At 35.4% G+C, this 22728-nt stretch overlaps 2 protein-coding genes and 1 long non-coding RNA gene across 7 annotated transcripts; all 3 read left to right on the forward strand.

Moving 5' to 3' along the window:
• Positions 1-665: 665 nt before the first annotated feature.
• Positions 666-2519, forward strand: LOC149987922 (uncharacterized). 2 transcript variants are annotated; one of them, XR_016506013.1, is made up of 3 exons: positions 666-874; positions 1146-1239; positions 2306-2519. It is a non-coding gene; the product is annotated as an uncharacterized LOC149987922 (long non-coding RNA). The 2 variants fall into 2 exon arrangements; XR_016506012.1 differs by having other exon boundaries at positions 668-874; positions 1131-1239.
• Positions 2520-2876: 357 nt separating this feature from the next.
• LOC112290433 (E3 ubiquitin protein ligase RIN2) lies at positions 2877-7675 on the forward strand. Its single transcript, XM_024536646.3, has 12 exons — positions 2877-3104; positions 3351-3428; positions 3611-3697; positions 3931-4052; positions 4271-4367; positions 4502-4607; positions 4833-4990; positions 5253-5390; positions 5514-5581; positions 5896-6147; positions 6363-6726; positions 6849-7675. Exons 1-12 carry the CDS (start codon positions 2877-2879, stop codon positions 6897-6899), a joined length of 1749 nt encoding a protein of 582 aa, XP_024392414.1. The 3' UTR covers positions 6900-7675.
• A 359-nt stretch (positions 7676-8034) lies between these two features.
• Positions 8035-11818, forward strand: LOC112290434 (uncharacterized). Of its 4 annotated transcripts, none has more exons than XR_002972170.3 (8): positions 8035-8815; positions 9811-9875; positions 10176-10274; positions 10392-10439; positions 10803-10872; positions 11042-11113; positions 11218-11329; positions 11515-11818. XR_002972170.3 is itself a non-coding variant. In XM_024536647.3 (8 exons), exons 1-8 carry the CDS (start codon positions 8630-8632, stop codon positions 11659-11661), a joined length of 804 nt encoding a protein of 267 aa, XP_024392415.1. In that variant the 5' UTR covers positions 8222-8629; the 3' UTR covers positions 11662-11818. The 4 variants fall into 4 exon arrangements, 2 of the variants coding, with proteins under 2 accessions (XP_024392415.1, XP_024392416.1); XM_024536647.3 differs by having other exon boundaries at positions 8222-8815; positions 11213-11329; XR_002972171.3 differs by having other exon boundaries at positions 8257-8815; positions 11086-11113; positions 11213-11329.
• Positions 11819-22728: the final 10910 nt, after the last annotated feature.

Below are 22728 nucleotides of genomic sequence, written 5' to 3' on the forward strand. Positions count from 1 at the left end.
ATGTGAATAAGAAAACATATGTAGAGAATACATATACATATATTACATTATATAGTTATATAGAGTTTAATAAGCATTTGGAATAATATATATAATGTGTGTATATATATATATATATATATATAATTCAAAGGTGAAAAATGAAATCTGAATGTATGTGTTTTAAAATTAAAATATTTACTCAATTCAATTTTGTAATGGAAAATAAACACTTTTTATAGAAAGATGGATGCATCATTGCTTGGTGGATGTCACAAGGGAATGCTATAGAATGCACTATACATGCATCTTAATACGTGGAAGGGCAAGCAGGGAGTGTACGGAAGACAAGCATGAATTGAGAAAGAATTCAAGGAAACTGTGGGGTGGGAGTTGACGGCACGTGTCCGGAGTGTGAATGTTTCTTACTGCGATGGACGAAGAAGAAGCTGGAGGGAGAGGTGGTGCCCATGGCACCACGCCGTCCGCCCCGAAGGAAGGGAGGATGAATTAATGAACAATTGGATGAAAAAATTAATGGATGGACGGGGATTCCTTCCCAATAGAGCTCGCTCGCTCACTATATTGAAGCGGGAAGAAGAACCATCAACCAACCCTGGCAGGCAGGCAGTGCTGATGGAGCTGAAATACCACATGGATAGTGAGAGAGTGAAACAATTGGCGTGGCCTGGCAGGCCCGCCACCGTCATCCCCACCCCCTCCCCCCCGTGTCCTCCTCTCTTAGGGTTTTCGCAACAGGCTTCCCTCCCCTTCATGATTCATCAACTTAGTACTCCCCTGCATTCTGATTCCTTCTCCAGCATGTTAACCATGTCAACGCTTGTGATTCCTCTCAATCCTCCACTCCTCACCTTCCTTGTCGTTCATGGCTCAGGTATAATTCCTCCCCTATCTGTTGCATTATCCTCGTCGCACTTAGTAGTCCAGTATTCTCACACTCCCGTCGTGCATCCATCTTTGTAATCTTCTGTTTTCGGCACGTGATTTGCAGCTGCCCCATCTCGGATTCTGTGCACTTGTGTCATTCTATCAATCTTTAAAAATATTTGATTTTTACTTATTTTTTTGTTTGTGTTTTCATGCCCTCTAGTTACTGCTTCGTATGATTGTTTTTCTCTTATTGTTCCCAGGTTTTCTGTTTACAGGTAGCCTGCCTTCCATTCTGGCATTGGATGGCTTGCCTCGGCATTTGCTATTCACATCTTAATTTGCATCTGCCTCGCGTGGATTCTTTAGCGGGTATGGCTCTTACCTGCTTGTTCACTATTTCTTATTTCGTATCATGCTTCACTTGTGGTCCACTTTCAATCTTATTGGATATTTTTAACCAACTCCGTCTAGTGCTGAACACAATTTTGGAGATGGATGTTTCCACCAGGTCTTGTCCGTGATTGAGGTTTTCTAAAGGTTTTGTACGATCGTTCACCTGCAAATGTTACGAACGTGGTACTGTGGAAGTTTTTGTTAATGTAGTGCTTCTTTGCACTGAATCGAGTGTTCAAGGAAGTTAGTCCACACTCAGTTTGGAAATTCAGTTTTAGACCGGTAACAGCTGCAGTAAGGGGTGGTGGTTCAGTTCCTTTTTCTGATGTCGACCGTAGTGGCTATGACTCAGCAGTCAGTTCCCACAAACGATTCGTAGAACAGTATAAATTTTATTTAATTGAGATATATCTCGTTATTTTATTTACCATGTAGCTGTATGAGCTTCAATTGAAGTTGAAGCGAGAGGACGTCCGCAGTTTCGGGATCGAATTTTCTTCCTTCCAAGACCGGTCGTGTTTCTAACATTCAAAGATTAAAGCTAGGTTCGGTACTTAGATGTTGTCAATTCGTGAAAGATTACGCGGCTTTGCTGGGGATGTTGATCGCAGTTGAAATCTCCCACATCTTCGTGTGCAAGTAACTCTTCGAGTGAACATAAGCTCGCCTTACAATACGGTTATTGCGTAAAGTCGTATTGATTGTTTCTTTTTTATTCTACTTGGATAGCGATTGTCTAAGAAATTATCCGTACTTATTTACAGCAGTAGAATTACTATATTACTCCGCGTGATATCTTCGCGTTGTGTTGATGAATCAGCACGAGTCTCCTCGTAAACAATTGTCAAACACTTTATTATATCGAATAGAATAAGTCCAGCAAAATGTTTTATCACTCTTTAAAGTAGTTTTAATGGTGTTTGTTAATTAGGGGATCATTTGTCATAAGGAATACGTAACAGAATGTACATGAATTGTTTTTGTTTTCATGCTTTTCACACGTACTCAGTATGTTCTCTGTGTTTGATCTTATTTTGCGCAGTGCATGACGCAACTTACATTTTTTTGATTTCGAACGATCCTCCTGGAATCTGGTGCGAAGGTCGCATTGCCAACGTGCTGAATTCTTCCCGGCATCTGCCTCCTCGGACAACGCTGCCTTAACCCGATTTGGATTATTCCCGTCATGCTTAATGTCACACATGTTTCTCTCTCCATGTGACGCAGTTTTAGTAATTTTAACCATGTTTTGATTACATCGTTTCCTCTACACTTCTCAAGCTTTACTTCACCTTTTTTCTTTGTGAGATTGTGCTACCACAATGATTGTTGATTTATTGGGACAGCGTCTCTTCGAGCAATAGTCACCTTTATTTCCTCCCTATGGACGAGATCAGACACTTGGTACTGTAGATTTTCTTTCGTTAGATTTTGCACATTGCCTTGTCCTATCCGGCTTTTTCCTTTTCCAAGTCTTCGGTTATGTGGTGGCCTCTTCATCTCTTTCGGCATTATCGTTTGAAAGACCACACTACATTTTTGTTTTCGTGGCCTTAAAGTTTAAGGACAGTGAGCTCTATATTTACAGGTGCTGAGCAACTTTGTCAAGCACTATGGAGCCCCGTTATGGGCCAGTGGTGGCACTTTACACCGCTTTAAGTCTAGGTGGAATTGCTTGGAAATTAAATTCTGCTTTATGGAGCATTGATAAAGATCTGCAAGGACTGGATCCTACTGAAGCAGCTCGCATCCTTCAATCTCTTCTTCAATCATCCGTGGTGGTGGCCTTACTTGCGAACCTTATGGTCAACTTTTTTCTTCTGATTACACTTTCAATGAAGGTACACTATCTGTTCATTTGTCATTCAAGTTGTTGTTCAGCTTTCCCTAGCTCTTCTGAAGTTGTATTAATCATGCTTGAAAGTGATCTGTGTAATCTTTTGCATTTACGATAGTCATCAGAAGCAGAGCTGCCTACTACCTCTAGTTTTTAGGTGGTGGAGGGGTTATAGGATGAAATGATGTGTACTTTAGATTGTTATAATTATTATACTGTTCTCTTGTGCTGAAATGATGTAAATGTGCAGTTCATCTTTTTTGGTCGGTTGTCTCTGTCAGAGACACAGAAGGTGGTGGAGCGACTCATCAATTATGTATTGTTCAAGGTGACCATGATTATACGTAGTTACGTTATGTGATCAATACTCGATTTATTTGGCCGCATTAGCAACTTCAGGCAGAGAGGCTTGATTAAAATATTGATATGATGCTAGCAGTTTGCGATGGCTGGTTTTATCAACAGTAGATGTGGGGTTATTCTCTCATAATTGCGTTTGGTTCATGACAGGGATTATTCTTAACTTGGGTAGTAAGACCAGAAATGATGCAGATTGCCATCTGGCTGGGATGGTTTTCAGTCTTGGGTTTCCTGAAGGTACGTCGCCAACATGTGATTTTGCGAATTTTAGCACCTTTTTCTGGAACATTTGCTTAGCATCGATTAGTTTAGTAGCTGATGATGCTTCTCTTCATGTCGTACCAGTCCTTCAGTTCGATGTTATTTGTATTTTTAAAGATCTTGAATGTTCCGTCACCTTTACAGGTGCACGAGTTTTATCAGCTCTATATTGCAATATGGGCTAAAATATTACATGATTTTGTACACAGATGTTCCAAGGTTTGGCGAGGGATCGTCTGGAGTACTTGAGTGCGTCTCCTTCTGCAACAATTTTGTCTCACCTAAGAGTTTATACAGTTCTTTATTTTGTCCTTCTGTTTGACTTACTCTGGTGCGTATCCCTCTGTATTCCGAAGTTTATTTTTTGAAAATAGTTTGAGACGTGTATACATGTCTGGGTTAGTTGTGGATATTGACAGATAACGAAATCTATGGGCTTGTGGAGATGTTCTAATAGCCATGAGTTAATAGATTCTGATTACATGGATTCCTAATGCTTTCTCAGGTATCATTAGGTTTTGATGAAGTTCGATTGGGCTGATGTTGCAGGATGCAACTGTGTTTTTTGTTGTTCAAAGACATTGGGACGAGCACCTTCTTGTTGCTTTTCTTCGAGCCTCTCTGTATAGCATTGGACACACTTCAGGTGAAGTTGTCAGCATGGTTGGCCCAAATCCTGCTTATTTTGCATTTTTGTGTTATTAAATAAATTTAGGTTTTAAGCATGGTTCTCTGCTAAGTGGCCGTGAAATCTTATTTTCGTGCTTGTTTCTCTTGCAGGCAGTAATCGTACACGGTATGCAGTTAATGGATACTTGGCAGCGGCAAAATCTTGATATATCTGCACATGATATAAGTTTGCAGCCTTCAGAGAGGTCTGCTGCAGGTGTGTTACGTTCTTTCTTCGTCTAAACTTGGTCGTTCAGTCGTGCAATGTCTATGATCTCAGGGTTCATGCAGCTCTCTATTCCCTTCTCAAATGATTAAGGAGGCTTTTGAAGATAGAGAAATGAGGCACTTATTTACAAATGACATTTATAGTGTTCCAGCATTGTTGGTAAAAGGTAAGCTACTCGAAGTCCTTATTTTGTTAAATGTGTTGCTTCTGCAGGTGCAGCTTGGGAATGGCGTGGGACTGTTGTACGAAATTGCAGTTTTGTGATGGATATTGTGAGCTTGTTGCTGGCTTTGGGCCATTGTGTTCATATCTGGTGGCTACGAGGTCTTGCTTTTCAAGTGATTGATGCTATCCTTTTTCTTAACTTGCGGGTATGTGGTCACACCATTGTACAGAAATACGGCGATTGAATTAGTATAATTGAGCATGCCTGTGAGATGTTTTTCTGATTTTATTCAGCTTCCTTAATTGCATGCGATTTAATATATTTTCTGGGTAATGCATGGTATTGGGCTTTCTTAGTATTTTGTTAATTCTGAACACAAGAATGCATGTATACCATACTATTATATAGTATTGTTGTTGCACCTTTCAAATGAGAATATCTTACTCATCTAATCTTCTGAGTGACAGGCGTTATTGAGTGCCATCTCAAAAAGAATAAAAGGTTTTATGCGTCTCCGTAAAGCCATGACCACCTTGCAGGGAGCACTTCCTGATGCAACACAGGAGGAGCTTTTAGCATATGAAGACGATTGCGCAATTTGCAAGGTTTGGTTTATACATTTCATTCATTTGCAATTGTTGATATTTTTGGAAACAGCGGTGATATGCGTTATGCTATTACTTTGATTCTGTGTGTTAAATAAAATTTTTGCTTTCTGGTATTTGCAGGAACCTATGGCAACGGCAAAACGGCTTCCTTGTGCACATCTCTTCCATCTTACGTGCTTGAGATCTTGGCATGTTTCTATTCCTTATCATTGAGTTGTTTTAGAATTATGTAATATAACTAGTATGCGTGGTCAGTGTTTCTGGTATTAGATATCAGTCCATTAGCTTCTTGTATAGAAGCTGGATATTGTCCTCGTAGATTAGGTCATGTACTACTACCCTGGGTACACGTCCTTTTTGGTGGGAGGGTCGATAAGTGGGAAGACGATCTTCGTGAAGAACTTTTATGTCTTAGGGAACTTAATGCGTAGTCACTGTATGACAAGTCAAGGATATGTATACTGTGCTTAGATAAGTAATTTGTGTAATTTCGTTGATGCAGGTTAGATCAAGGATTAGCAGAGACGTATTCATGTCCAACCTGTCGTAGACCACTCTTTATGGGCGGCTCACTGACTGCAACACCCAATTCGCAGCGACTGGTGGATGCTCCCACTATATCCCCTGTTACAAATGAAATTCAGGCACAGGTGCTACTACAACATGATCTGGTGCTATCGCCATCGCCACCCCTTACCGACTTGGTACCTACGCCTACACCACATTGGAGTGCCCCAGTCACCAGCACGTGGACGTGAGTGGCCGCATTGTGCTTGTCTCTATACAGTGCTTGTTCCTGTTTCATAATGTCCGTGCAGGAGCAGCAGTAAGAGTTCAATAGTGAAGCATATTGTTGTGTATCCTTCTATTGTATTGCGTTTGCTGATGGAAACACAAAGCGGCTGTTGTGTCGGATGATGTTTGCGTCTTATGCTCATAGTATGGTTGGTGACATTGATATGGCTGCAGGGGCACAGCCCAAGAGGTAGGCTCAGTTGGAGTTGTAGCAGCAATTGACGAAGCAAATGGAACAACAGGTGCTCAGAATACAGGGGGTAGGCTTGGTCGCTTGCGCTTGATGATGAGGCAGTTGTCAGAGTCAGGTCATAGTCATGACCATGGTCTAGTTGAGAACGGCAATTGGAATTGGTGGCCATTTGGTGGGGAAAGTAGCGTCCAGTCAAGCAGGCACAACAGACATGAATCAGCTGGTGGTCTTCGTTTGCGCAATAACTCAATTGGATTGGCCACTAGGGCGGATCCAAGGATTTCAGCAATGGTTGACATGGTACGTGAGGTGCTTCCAAACGTCGCGGATGAACTCATTTTACAGGTATGTTTATGCATGCCTCAATTCTGTTTGTCTTAATTGAATTGTTGAGTTTCAAGCTCTACGTTTCTTTGATAGCACGCTTGAATCTCTGTATTTTTCTCAATTTCGGTTTGGAACTGCAGGATTTGATGCGAACAAATTCTGTAACAGCCACTGTTAATAACCTTCTGTAGTTGAAGGTGCCACACGCATGGAACAACCCATATTCCAAAAGTTATTATCTTCAGCAATGTTGTCTTGTTTTGGTTAGTGAGCTGCGAAATTGTCTCAAGTTCGAATCGCTACTTGTTGGCAAAAACACAGCCTCTTTCCAGCAACAGATCAACAGCTTTTGAGTGCTCATTCTACCTAATCGTCACAATATGAAGGTGACGTAAAGAATGTTTGCTCTTCTCTAGGGTTGTAAAACGCTTGTGTACAGACGTGGACACAAGTATCTTTGCCAAAAGCACTGTAGCAATAATTGCAGGTCTCGACTTATCCTGACGCTCAAGCAAGGTTTGATGAAATTTCCAGTCAAACATCTGTCCTACCACGTGTGGAGTTTTCTGCTCTTTCTGGAGTGCCGAAGTTTGTGCTCTTTTTGCTAAAGGGAAGCGTTGGTTTCGCCTATCTCAAAGAGGATCACTTGACCTGCAATAAGTCAACGTCCTCCTGAAGTGTAAATTTCAGCACAATGCAGTCTGTGGCGTTACAACATTTGGATGCAAATAGTAGATGAGGATTTGCTCAGGCTGGTTGTTCGCTGTATAGGATGAACGATTCTAGAGAAACTGTAAGGGTCATGAGTCTCTTCCAATGATATTTGTACATATTGTCGACCATTCAGGGTTGACAAGAGGCAAGATTCTCACCTTGCGCTCCTCTACTACTGTCAAACTGGCAGTTCGAGTAATGTATAGTGATGAAACGTGTTTTGAAATGATTCTTTTGATTATTGTACAAGCTATTTATAGGCTCCCAATGTATTATCAGGCTCCTTTCAATTTGAAATGTCTCCATTGATGATGATGATGATTATGTCACATTATCTTATTCCACCATCCATCTTTGGGCCTAAGCACCGATATTTTTTAATGACAACGATGACATATAATGAATTTTGCCATAATTTGCATATACCATACCCTCATTTTGCTGCGAAGCGTACAGCTGCATGACATGTACGTGCGCGCACAACTCTCGATGGCGAGGAAAGGTTAGCTTGTGGCTCACTTTCCGAGGCGCCACTTTGGGTTCAGGTGGGTAAGAAATACAATCGCAGCCCTGATAATGTGTCCCTGTCTCCGCGCGATCGTTTCCGTTTCCTAACGGCATTTGCATTGACTCACTATATTCCGGGTATTCGGTGCCAGCATGTGAAGGACGGTGAGTTCCTGTTCCTCATTGGTGGAGGCTCAAGCTTTGTCGTGTGCGGTAGCTGGCGGCCATCTAGCAATTCTAGCAACCTACCTTTTCGTGTACACCATGCGACCTTCTTCCATCTAGGTCTCGATAGATCTGGCCCGAGAGACCTCGAAATCCATCGTTGGGCAGGCTTTTCTGAGATTTTAATCCTCGGAAGAACCAATTTTATTCTGTTTTAATCTGGTCTCTTGCAGGATTTTTGGATACTTGTGGTATTTGTTATTGGCATCAATAGGTCTTAAAGGTTGGCTGATTCAGGGTCTCAACCTGATAAAAAGTAGGCATCTGCGCCCGCCTTCTTTGCAGTTAGATTTTATTCGTTTATCAAACCCCTCGTTTGTACCTTCTTTTTTGACGGACGCTCAGAGCTTGCGAGTGAAGGAAACCATACGCAGCTACGAAACTATCTTCAATGAGAGTTACACACAGTGACTCTAATTAACATCGTTGTGGAAGAACTGCTTGATCAGTAGGATTTGGAACAGATAGAGTTAGTATGGGGACAAAGATTTTTGCGTTTCCTGTTCGAGGACGAAGATGGTGTTTTAGTGCCATCGTGCCAGATGTTCCGACTGGAAAGTATAGCAGTGTAGTCACTATCTCTCAGCTCTGGGAACGTTTGCAATCGCTTCCTCAGTTGACAGACCGGGTGGAGCTCATGGAATCGTTTGCTTCCAACAAGGTGAGCATCTTCGCTCTCACGAGCTGTCATCACTTGCAATTTCTTCAAATACACACACCTCTGTTATCCGATGATCACATTTCGAGTTTAAAACTTTTAGGAACCAGAGCTGAAAGTTGTAAGTCGGAAGTCATAGAAACTTTGCAGCATTGTGCTGGGTCGGCGGCCAATTTCAACTTCCTACTTCCTGCTCATGAGATTAGTATAGATGTCGTGCTTCCAGTAGATAAATTGGCCGGTAAAGTTTACTGTCGTTGTGGGGTGAGTCAGGTGTTGGATCACATCATGTTAGTCTTATGTGAGCAAAGCAGATGCCCTCCTGCAAATTACAAGTGTTGTTGTTATTGTTATTTTCCTCCTGGAATACCTAAAAGTTGGACCTGCAGGAGTCATTGTTCTTTAGGGCTAGTTTCACGTTCTTGTGTTTACTTAGGTTTCTTTATGGGCGCTCCCTCAACTGATGATTCTTCATATTGGGTTCTTTGTTCTTCTGGTTGAATTTGCATATAGAAATATTCTATTAAAATTTCTCAAGAGGCTAGGGGTTAGGGTTTATGTTTACATCTCGTTAAGTCTTTAATGGTTTTCTAATAACTCTGACAGCAATCGTCTTTCACGCCTTATGAACGTTTGGGTTCTAAGAAGTCCCGATCATTGATTACACAAGTCAGTACCCCGTTCTAAGTATCCAAACCCTGAAAAACCGCTGGCGAGAAACGATGCCACACCATTTGTAAACCAGAAATATTTCCAAGGTTTTTCAGGGTCTTGGATTTGATTAAGTTCGGCAGCAAGCGTGTATGGGTATTTTCGTATGCAGAGAGCCCTCCCCCTTTTTATTTATTTATTTATTTATTTATTTTTATTCACGTCGATACCTATCCACCGTTATATATATATATATATATATATATATATATGTGTGTCTGTGTGTGTGTGTGTCCCCTAACTGTGTGAGTTTTGTGGTGTATATGCTGTGGTGACTCAATTTATAGATGCAAACGAAATGGTCAGAACTCGGAGCTCAACCTAGCGGAAGTATTAGGCATCGGATTTACAGGTATTTTCCACATGCTGAACAATAGCATCATTCTAGGTTTACCATACTGGTAGCTATGGTATGGTTGTTTTCTGTGGTGCATTTTGTACCGTCAAACTGGAAAATTCCTGTTTACGTTTCATGAGAAGGTTCTTAAGTATATAATAGCAGAAACTCGTTTGATTATAGGAAGACTTAGTGAAGGATTTGTGATTTTACGGGCAATAATGCCACATGCTGGCAGTGACTTTAAATTAGATTGATTCTGGCTTGAGTGGTATGGAAGTTCAACTGGTGGATAATTGTGTCGTCAATGTGCAGCGCTGGACAAAACTTGCTGAACCGCCTTCCTGCTGAGGAGCAATTTTTGAAGACAGTCCCGAAAGACACCCCAAAAGTTGAACTAGTGTTCCCCTCAAGGTGCGCATGTTGAGCTTTTTTTTTCATCTTGATCTCCAGATCGTCTTCACGTTCTGGTACTTCGTTTCTTTTGTTTTTCTTTCTATTATTATTTTTTGACTGAGTGGCATGGTTCAGTTTAAATCCAAGACTGGTCCGAAGGCGTTTACGACATCTTGCTCACTGGTAAGCTACGTGTACTAGCTTCTCTCTTTTCCCTCTTTTCTTCTGCTAATTCTTGATGTGGCAGTATTATTTTTTGCTTTAGTCGTGATTCTCAGCTTATGGACAGCAGCATAGCTGTTTTGTTGAAACTTGAACTTGATCGCCTCTGGCCTCCCGCAAGTCCTCTTACATCCCTACGTCTCAGTAGGCTGCAAAATATATGCTTTCTTTGGTGTGTTCTCTCTATTATTGCTTTCGTAGTATTGAGATGAGTGGTAGTGCATATCTTTTGAAACCGTCATGTGTAGTATATTGCTCCTGAATTTTGAACAACACGTCCCCAACAGCTCTGTGACCTGATTTCTCTCTATGCTGTATCTGCAGCGGAACTGTGTATCATCAGAGGCTTATGTATGGATCAATAGCACTTTTACCGTTCACTGTTCTGTTGGGGGTGAGCTTTTTAGGATCTATCTTATTTTCGTGATATTTATGATGCATTATTCTGCAGCTCAAGCTTCGTTTATTTTATTGTATGTAGCCTAGGACATGTAATGCGAGTCTCTTTTGCCTTGGGGGTTTTTATCGGTGTCACCTGAGACACATGTTTGTTATCTATTCAGATTCTCCCCTTGCCCAACGTAGTGTTTTTTTGGAACCTTTTCAGGTCGCATGCCCATTGGCGTGCTTTTCAGGTAAATTTGCTAGCGATACCTCTCTTAAATTGGACGTTACTGGAATGGTCTCCAAAGAGCTTTGTAGTACAATATTGATGTACATTTTGTGATGATCAGAGCAGCACAAGATTGAAGATGTTGTTGACAGAGGGTGAGGCTGAACCTTCTACTGTAGCAGTCAAGGGCCCTTATAAAAACTCCTACAGGACTGTGAGCTCACAAAACCCCTCTTGGGTAAGTTTCTGACTGACTATTGATTGTTCCCAGTGCCAGATCTTAGAGAGGTCACGTTATATTAAAGGTTTTCACAGTTGACTCAATATGTTGATTTGGAGTCATCAGAGTTGCAAAGGGGTGTGCAGATGCAACATTTAATCAGGTTCATGTTGTTAACCGTAGCCATAAACGTTGGTTTGCAGGCACTCACGCCTTCAAAAGAGTTGGATTCATTAGTGAAGCCTGGTGAGGTGATGACTCGAGCAATTCAACCATCCGCCGTCGCTGCCATATCCAAAGCTTTTGATTTAAATTCTGTAGAAGTGATGCGTTGGATCAGTCGTAAGTAGTGTCTCAGTGTTGCACCCGTTAACTTTCAATCGCTTTAGAAATTTGACTTTTCAAAACATTTGAGAATGACTACCGAACGACGTCATTTTTAAGCCTCCATTGTTGCACTTTGAGAACAGTTTTATCACCACTGAATTCATTACAGGATTATTGATATTGCTGATGTCGATGGGAATGGCGCGTGGCTTTTACTTCCAATTTTTGGTTTTGGTTTGTCTGGATAATTGAAAAGTTGTGAAGGCAGGCTTTTGAAGTTTGAATTCTTAAGTCTTTTTATTAGCAATTGTCAAGCATGTAAAATCCTAAAATCGTGGTTTTAAAATCGTATCACAAGATCGCTCATTCAAAATGCAATGGTTATTAATGATGATCAAACAAGAACCACATGAGTTCCTACTGCTGCTTTTATCTGACCCAGGCCCACTTCAGGGCATCAACAACTCCTTGACTTTCCTCCAGACTTCTATGATAAAGTCCACCCTGGATATGTGTTAAGGAAATTTGTGCTCCCAAAGAAAATAAAAAAATTATGCTAGTAAATGTTAATTGTTGTGACAATTTATAAAAATTATGCTCCCCTCTCCAATGAATTCAATTGGATAAGTATTGATTTGGATAAAAGTGAGGATATGAAATTCTATAACTTAAATGAAATTGAATGAGGTTCATCATATTGTGGTTGGCATTTAAAGCATTTTATATATCTCATAGTATCTTCACATATCATCCATTTGACATCATATATTGCCTATTCCACATTGTGCACACATCACTAGCCACAAACTCCATCAATCTCTTTGGGATCTAAACTTCAAGTTCTCTTGCATCAGTCTCTTTGTATTCCAATGTTGTGTTATTTGAGAAGTTAGCAATATTATAATGTTATGATAGATTTGTAATATGATGATTTAGAGATATTGGAAGTTTAGGTCTACAATTGGGAAGAGCTTTGAATTTACTTTGGTGCTAAAGAAAGAGATCCCTTCAATATCATTAAAAGTTCGTGTCTAGTGGATAAAATATTACTAATAAGGCTTTGACTAGAACTTTAGTTTTCACATTGATAGATAGACAAATTTAAGAAGAGATTTCATATCAAAGAGTATACTTGTCATGGAAAGGATGCATCTATTCATAATTCCCTTAAAGCCTGAAAAGGATGGAGGAAATTAAAATTCTAATGTTTCAACATGTTCTTTCTATCATATTCAATATGGATGAGACATGACTCTTTTATAGGGTTGAACCAAGTTGCTTATTTACTGCAAAGAAGTTGTTTGAGAAGAAAGAGAAAGAATACATGATTGTTGCACTTTTTGCAAATGCTAATGGTGCCATCAAACTTCCTCAGTTGGTTTTGAATAAATATATGAAGCCTTGAGCATTTTCATATAAGGACATTTTCAATTCAAATAACCTTAGAATTAAGTAGTTTGCAAATAAGAAAACTTGGATGACTACAAGTATATTTGAAAAAAATTATGCTTGATTTTTAAAGGAGGATGGTTACTATATAAAAAGATGTATTATTATTAATTGATAATTTCTCAAGTAACCAAGTATCTAATAAAGGTGCACTATTGACAGTGATTAGACTTGAATTCTTGCTTCCAAATACTATAAGTAGATTCCAATCCATGGATGCAAGAATTATTCAATTATTTTAAGTTCAATATTACATATGACTAATTTAACATCAATGTTATGATGTAACACTGCTAATAGGTAAAAGAGATAAGAAATATTATATTATAGAAAATCTTATTTCAAAATATTGTTACAAATTATCTTAGAAATATAAATAATAGTCAAAAGATAATACAACTAAAAATATAAATGTTGGCTTTTTGCAAAGTAGGCTTCTACTTATTTTATAGAGCCATAAAAAAGACAAAACAAGATAGATTAGAGAAATAAAAGATAAAGACATATGTATAAGAGAGTTAGGAGTTGATTTTAGCAAAAATTACCTCAAAAAAATAAGAATTGAAATCCAAAAAGGATCAATTGTCAACTAAGATTGAAATTAGATACTGAAGCACAAAACTGCACATCTACAATAACTCCAAGATTCTTTTGCAAATCAAAGAATATGATTTAAGAAAAGACTTCATAGGATTTTTTTGAGCATTGGATTTAAGTAATTCAAGTTTTTAATGACTTTGTAAGAGCTTTGCAAAATCAAAGTTGTTTTGGTGAATCGAGTTTGTAAAATTAAAAAATAGTTTATATTTGAGAGAATTTTGTGAGTTTGATAGTAGATCTATAGATGAATATTTGTAGATTTGTCATCATGATTTTTTTTATTACAAGCTATAAATTTGAGTATAATTGAATAATTAGATTGAAGATTATTAAAGTTTAAGTGGGTTGGGATCTTAGAAATGGGTTTTTGAGGATTAGTGAAGTTTCTAAGAACTTTAGTAATTTTTCAATTGAATTGAGGTAAAATTTATATATATTGGTAATAGACTTGATTTCTAACATATATGTGAATTTTGAGAGGTATTTAATTAGGAAATTAAGAGATTTTTGCTTATAAAGATTAATATTAAGATTGAAAAACGAGGCCAACTTACATCCAAGTAGATTTTAGAATTTATCTTCTACTTAATAAGTTTGATCTTCTTAAAAATGATTATACTTGTTGCTAGCTTAGTTGTTGAAATGTGTGCAAAATTTGAATTAAAATCAATGATTTGATTGTTAGCCATAGAGATTTCAATCTACCATAGGATTTATTAAGAAATTATTTAAGATTTAAGATTTTATTAAGATTTTTTCTAGAATTTGACTAAGATTTGTTAAGAATTTGATTTGGACTTGTCCAGAATTTTGAAAGAATTTATTTAGGATTTGATTATGATTTGTTTAGGATTTGTCTAGGATTTGATTAGGATTTCTTTTAGAGATTGATTGAGATTTGTTAAGAATTTAATTAGGACATGTTTAGGATTTTATTAGAATTTGATTAAGATTTGATTAAGATTTATCTAAAGTTTGATTAGGATTTATCTAAGATTTAAATAAGATTTGTCTAGGATTAGATTAGGATTTATTTAGGATTTGTCTATGATTTGATTAGAATTCAATTAATTAATTAATTAATTAATTTTATATTTATTTTATAATTTATTTAAAATTTTAATTGGACATAATTAATATTTAATTATATTTTTTAAGCTTTAATTATAATTTATTAGTCCAAATCAAATCCATGCTTTAGCTTACAAGGCAAGTTTTCTACGTGTAAGCCACATAGTTAGCTTGTTCTTCAAGCTACTAACATGAGTGGCACATGGCCAACTTATTGACTATGTTTCTAACTTAAAAAGTCAATTATAGACACCTATAAAGTCAAAGTAGCATCTATAAAGCTTTTAGAAAGCTTGTATAGAAGATATTATAGAATTAATTTACTTTTACTTACTTTTACCTACTTTTATTTAAATCATATAGATAATTATTGGTTTACATGTATATATCCATGATATTACCTTTTCTTTAAGAGATGAATTCCATGAGGAGCAATCTTCATATGTTGAAGAAATCTAAGATGTGGCAAATTATATTTGATACATATTCCAATCTTTTTTTTCTTTAAAGATATTTGATAGGTCCTCTCAGCCATCAATAGTGTCACATATTAGGACAAGAAGACCACCATGTTATTTGGTAGTTGTTGAGGTGTTCATGACTTCTTTCAAATATAATATTTGAAACACCATCAGGAGTTGTTCCTACCTCTAATTAAATCACTAAACATTGAGAGTCTCCTCCAAAGTCATGATACCAAACATATTATATCTCGTTGTTTATTCAAGGAAAGACATGTTTTTTTTATAATCTTCATCTTGATTTCGTAGTCTTGGACATTGTGACAATTGCAATCTCTCATGTGATAAGTTTGCAAATGAAAGCTCTTGAGTTGAATCTATTGGTTGTTGATTTTCTATCTCTTTAGCATTATAAATACACATAAGCTACAAAAAAAGATAGAAGGTAGAATGCAATCTTCTCTGGATCTTGTTTCTTTTATATGAAAGACATACTATTCTTCATCTTGATTTAGATAGATATCATCAATGAAAAGTCTCTATTGCCTTTGTTACATTTGCAAGATTCTTTACTGGCTCTCGTGTGCATTCACTAATATCATATCTGTGCTAATGGGCAAGATATTCCAATTTATTTTGAAGTCAAATGGAGTCTAGAACTTCTTCTACTTTGAACTCTTCAAAATTGTCCACTTCTATAGGAAGAAGTAGAGCTTGTCTTCTTCTTGGTGTGTTCATAGTCTTGTATGATTTAAGAAGAGATACGTGGAAGATAAGATGGATCTTCATTACCTTCGATAGATGTAATTGATAAGCAATTGGATTGATTTTTCTACAAATAGAAAAAGGTCTAAGCTTGCAATAGTCCAACTTATCACAAGGACAAGTAGTCTTAATATTACAACAAAGCAACTATACCTTATTATACACATTGAATTGTGGTTGTTTCTTTCAATAAGCATCTTCATTAATTTTTTGTTGATCTTGAGCTTCTTTTAATTGCACCTTTATTGTTGTATGTAGCTCTAACAAATAATTTGCCAAATCTTTTGCCATAGGATTATCAACTTTTAAAAAGTCAAAAGTATGAAGTCATGGATGATAATCATAATTAGTAAAAAAAGTTGTTTATTGTGTAGAAGAATGCATCATATTATTATAAGCAAACTCTGCCAATGACAAGAGGGTTCTCCACTTGTCTTGTTAATAATTGATGGTTCACTTTAAGTATTACTCCAAAACTTAGTTTATGTGGTCTATCTATCTATTAGTTTGAAGATGAAAGGTTGAAGAAAGTTTTATGTCCACCTTTAAAATCTTAAAAAGAATTCTTTAAAATCTTGATACAAATTGAGTCCCTCTATCCGATATAATATCTTTTGGCAATCTATGATATTGATAGATATTATCAAAGAAAAGCTTGGGAATTTCTTCACCGGTGATAGATTTTATATTTAGTACAAAATGTGCTATTTTGATAAAATGATCTACTATCACAAATATAAAATCACACGATCTTGAGATTGAAAGATTTGTAATAAAATCCATAGAAATAGGAGACCATAGTTGTTCTAGAATAGGTAATGATTGAAGAAGTCTATGAGATCAATGCTAAGGAGTTTTTGACCTTGAAAAATTGTTACATGATTGAACAAAGTTTTTTCAACCTTTCACGTTTGTGACTACCAAAAATCTCGAGATTTTAGCTCCAAAGTCTTGTTGTATTCAAAATTTCCTGCTCCTAGAAAGCTGTGATGTGCTTGAAAAATACATAATCGTACTTTTCTTTCTGTCACATGTAGGCGTCCTTTGAAATAAAGTAGATTGTTCTTGAACTCAAACTTAATAGTATCAAGAGACTTAGAAGAAGTATTCTTGATATCATGAATAAGAAGATTAGAGGACATATTTGATTGAATTTGTTAGTGAAAAGTTGAATCAACAGACAATTTTGATTTTACTACTCAAAGATAAAATTATTTTGGCTTCAATATAATTTTCCTTTGTTAATCAAAAGCTAAATCTTCTTCTTTAGGCGTAAGATAAAAATGTTTCAAAAGGACATCAAACAAACTTAATTATTTTTCTAGATAATAAGTAATATTGAACTCAAAGCTTCACAAAGACATGTTCCAACTAGTATGGCAACGATTCAAAATATGAACTGACATGAAATACTTGAGGATCTTGTAATTCATATATATAGTGATTGAATTGGAAGCTCCTTCTAGATACTGATGCCATTTTTAGAAAGAATTCATAATTGTAAGAAGCTCTTTGTTGTGGACCTCATAGTTAATCTTGACTACTAAAAATTTCCTAGAATAAAAAGCTATTAGGTGAAGTTTATCATCTATTCCCATTTTTAACAATATGGCATTCAAAACAAAGTCTGATGCATCTATTTCTATAAAAAATACCTTAGACAACTCAACATGATACAAGATTGGTGCAGAAATAAAGGTTGTCTTTAAAGCTTCAAATGCTACTATCCCTTGTTGATTCCATTGAAGTTTGTCTTTACAAGTCAAACGTGTAAGTGGAGCTGTAATTTGAAAAAAGTCCTTAATGAAGATCTGATAATAATTGGTAAATTCCAAAAAATATTGAACATCTTGAACTATTGTCAGGATAGAGAGAGTTTGCCTCAAAAAAGCATTGGGCTCCTAGTTGTCACTAATTGCTCAATCAAGCTTCAAAATAAGAGAAGCCCTAAGTTTATATATAAAATTTCCCTTTTGGAGCAATTATATCAAATACATAAGCCTCAAGTAACCAACAACACCCAAAATATGATAAAATCTTCTAAAACCTTGTATACTCTTATGTAGAAATTTTCCCAAACTTCAATACTTCATATCTCCTGATCCGACCATCTAAAATTACTCAAGTTTTACATAAAGTACTGATCTATTCTTATCAAATTTTACAACAAATTTCATTTACAAATTCATTGTGAATCTTGAGATATCTTGAGATATCTTGAAAATCCTAATAGTCACTTCAAACCCTTGTCTTTATATCCCCGCATGTAATTTTCTTTATATCTCACAAAATAAAAGCTCAAATGCCATGAAATTTATATGTATAGCTTTACAACACAAAATGTTTTATTCTTCAAAAAGTTTGAGCTAAGAATTTGTCTGAAAACTCAAGTTATGGCTCCAACTATTACTATAAATAAATTAGCTCACTTATTACCTTTGATTTAGAAGTATTGCCTTTAACTCCTTATATCTTCTTTATATGAACTCCAAAAGCAATGACTTTTTTATAAAAGATGTAGGCCTTGAAATTGCCATTCTAGCTGCACCTTCTCATCTTCAAAAATTACCGTACAACTCTTCGTATTTACAAAAGAGTAACAATATGTCTTAAATTAACACCTTAACTTCAAATGACTATAACTTCTTCACCCTAACTCCAAATCTTCTAATTTTTGCATACAAATTATAGTCCAAATTCTAAATCTTATAACCTTGGCTTTTAATTTTTGAATGTCGCCTTTGAAGTTGCCGGAATCTCTGTTAAGATTGTAGATAGCCTCCTCAAAGCCCATTGGACATGGTATTCGACCAATAGGGATGAAGTTTCCTATTCCTTGCCTTCATCCAACCATGCCTTGCTTTCATTCCTTTCAATTAGCCTCCCACTAGTTTGGATTTTCTTTCTTAGGCTTCTACCTTCTTTCAAGACTTCATATTAAATATTTAGATTATATATATATATATATATATATATATATATATATATATTTATATGCTAAAACCAAAACAAATAAAAGAAACAAAGTAAGGTTTCTTATATCAACTCCTTTTAATTTAATCTACTAACCACTCTAACACACATCTAGTTTTATTAACATATAATATGTTTTAATTAATTTTTACATACTATAATCATTTATAATACATTATTTTTAAGATCTTCTAATCTATAATAGTTTGAACTTTCTTAGGATTTATTATAAGTCTATTGATTGAAATGATGTAACCTAAGAAGTCAACTTGAATAGTGTAGAATATACTTTTCTATCTAGGTATATAATCCCACATATCTTAATTTTTGTAAGACATGACAAACATGAAGTTCATATTTTTCTGTGTTCTTAGAATAAATCAAGACGTGTTTAGATAACAAACAATAAAATTATCCAAAAAATTTCAAAAAACATCATTCATAAGATGTTGAAAAGCTACTGGTGCATTTGTAAGTCTAAAAGGTATGACATTATATTCAAAATGTTTATATCCGATTTGAAATGTAGTCTTTCATTCATCTTCTTCTTTGATGCATATCACATTGTATGCTCCTCATAGATCTATTTTTTTTTATAGATCTTAGCTTGATTCAATTGATCAAGAAATCCAAATATTATAAGTAGTAGGTACTTGTTGGTAATAGTGATCTTGTTGAATCTTAGATAATCAACACACATCCACAATAATTTGTCATTTTTTTTTATAAATAGAATTGAGGTTCTTACTAGAGATTTGGAATGGCATATGAAGTTCTTAATTGGATTCTCTTAAATATAGTCCTTGAGTTTGGCCAACTCATTTTGTGATAAATTATAGATTGGTCCAAATGGCAATTGTATTCTTTCTTGAAGGTCAATTAAGCAATCATAGGGATGATGTTTTGGAAGAGTATCTGCATTCTTTTTTTCAAATACATCTTCAAAATCTTGATATTGATTTGGAATACCACTTAAAGTCTTTGTACTATTAAAAATGAGTGTGGCATAAATAACACAAGTTAATCCTTTTTTTGTAATGTGCAAGAAAGCTCTTGCACTAATAAACATAGGTTTAATTATACTAGACTTGTGATTTTTACTTCATTAATTATACTCTTAGATATACTTTTAGAAAAGTCTAGAGTATAAGAAATCCAATCTAGTCAAGGATTGTATTTTTTTAACTATGATAAACCTAAATTGATTGGATTAAAAAAAAATCTAATGATATTAAATACCACAAAGCTATTATGACCATTAATTATTATTTCTATAAGAAGGATTTTATAAGTAACATCTCTAGAAGACAATAGATGACCATCTATTACTTTTACGAGAACAAGTTTAGTTTTTCTTTTTTAATATTACAATCATATATATTTATCTCAATAGTTACTTATATGATTAGGTAGAAATAAATAAATATAGATTAATTTCATAAATTCTTCTAGAGAAGCTTTCTAGAAGCTTCATAGACGTGGTTTTGACTTTAGATATGTTTGTAGATTAGAAACTTGACCAACAAGCTAACTACATGTTGATAACTTGTAGAACAAGTTAACTCCATATAATAGCTTGTAGAATAAGTTAACTATGTGGCACATACATAGAAAACTTCCCTTACAAGTTAAGACATGTGGCTAGCAAAGTCAACATGTTTTACACGTCTTGTAGGACATTGCTACATAGCTCCTTATTATAAGTATATAAGGAGGCAAGAGTGAAGCCTTCTTCACTCTTATCAATGCCTTTTTAGTCTTTAGTCTTGTTTCAAGACTTTCTAGTCTTCTTGTTTTTGGCAATAGCCATTCTAGTTAATATTACATTATCTTTTGAGTGACTTTCTAGTTCTCTTCAATGATACAAGAATATATTGAGGATTTTCTTTCTTCAAGATTCATGTCCTTGATAATTTGATAAAAGTATTAACATACTATTTCTATCTTATTTTAGAAGTGAATGGATTATCCCACTTCTATTGTTGTATTTTGAAGGTTGCAGACTACTCACCTTTAAACAAAAAAATCTAATTTTTTAACATTTTTTTTTTCTTTTTTTTACAAGAGAATGAATTATTCTTCTTTGTGGAAATTTTTATTAGAGGTTGCAAATTACCCTCCTCTAATTTAACTTTTTGGATTTGTTTAAGTTATCTATAGAAGAAAAGATTATAGATGCTATTTTAAATGAAAGTGAGAATAAATTTGTAACTATTGTAGATCTTTACCTGCTTGTCAACATTCTTAGGGCAGAAATTTCATGCATCACCAATATCAAACATGGGAGAAGTACTTCTATATCCATAGAAGAAGTCCAGAGTTTACATCAAGAAGTTGTGTAGTTGAGGGAAACAAGTCAATCAGTCTCACAACAAAATTCAGATGTTCTTGCTTCTACAAACTCAAGAAAAGCCAAAATTTTTATGCCTGAGAAGTTTAATGGAATAAGATCAAAATTTTGAGGTTTTTTACAACGAGTTAAGTTCTACTTAAGATTAAATTCTTTCAGTACATGAATGGATTTACTCAAGTTGGCTTCATAAGTACACTTCTATCTAAAAAAGCTTTAGCTTGGTTTGTACCTTTGATGAAAAAAAATTCTTAACTTCTTTATGATTTAAATTCATTCTTAGAGAAAGTGATCAAGAATGAGAAGTAGAGATCAAACTCTTGTCTTTATAATAAGGATCATAATTAGTCACTACATATACTATTGAATTTTAAAACCTTGCTTGCAACAAATAATAAAGCACTTATCAAATAATTTTGATATGAGTTGAAAGATAACGTCAAAGAATTATTTTTGACAATGTGAAAAGCAAAATCTTTAGAATAATTTATTACTCAAGCCATTGCATACAACAATTAATTATTTGAAAGATGTCAAGAACAAAGACTTGGCAAGAGTAGAAGAAGTCAAGTAATGGCAGTGTCAAGGATATGAATCTCGAAGAAAGAGAATCCTCAATACACTCTTCTATCACTGAAGACAATTAGAAAGTCACTAAAAAGGTGATGTAATATTAATTAGAATGGCTATTGCCAAAAATAAAAAGACTAGAAAGTTTTGAAACAAGACTAAGACTAGAAAGGCATTGACAAGAGTGAAGAAGGCTTCACTCTTGCCTCCATATATACTATCTAACTAAGAGCTATGTGGCGATGTCCTATACGACCTCCAACATGTATTGACTTTGTTAGCCACATATCTTATCTTGTAAGGTAAGTTATCTATGTATATACCACGTAATTGGCTTGTTTCACAAGCTACTACCCAAAGATAACTTGTTCCACATTCTACCAATACATGGTTAGCTTTTTGGCCAAGTTTCTAATCTATAAATACATCTAAAGTCAAAATAGCTTCTATGAAGCTTCTAGGAAGCTTCTCTAAAAGACTTTATGAAATTATTCTATATTTATCTACTTTTACTTAATCATATAGGTAACTATTGAGGTAAATATATATGTTCTTGATATTACTCCCCCTTCTAGGCACGAGTTCCATGAAGAGCGGTCTTCATATGTTGAGAAAGTCCAAGATGTGACAAATTATATTTGCTACATACTCTGATCTTTTCTCTCTTCAAAGATGGTTGATACGTTCTCTCAACCATCTATAGTATCTCATATCAACGCAAGAAGACCACCCTGTTATTTGATCATTGTTGAGGCCTTTGTAACTTCTTTCAAATAAAACATTTGGAACATCGTCAAAAGTTGTTTTTACCTCTAATAAAATCACTGAACATCGAGAGTCTCTTCTAAGGT

The sequence above is a fragment of the Physcomitrium patens genome, chromosome 13 (genome assembly GCF_059467195.1).
Source record: "Physcomitrium patens ecotype Gransden chromosome 13, ASM5946719v1, whole genome shotgun sequence".
NCBI classification, from domain to species: Eukaryota; Viridiplantae; Streptophyta; class Bryopsida; order Funariales; family Funariaceae; genus Physcomitrium; species Physcomitrium patens.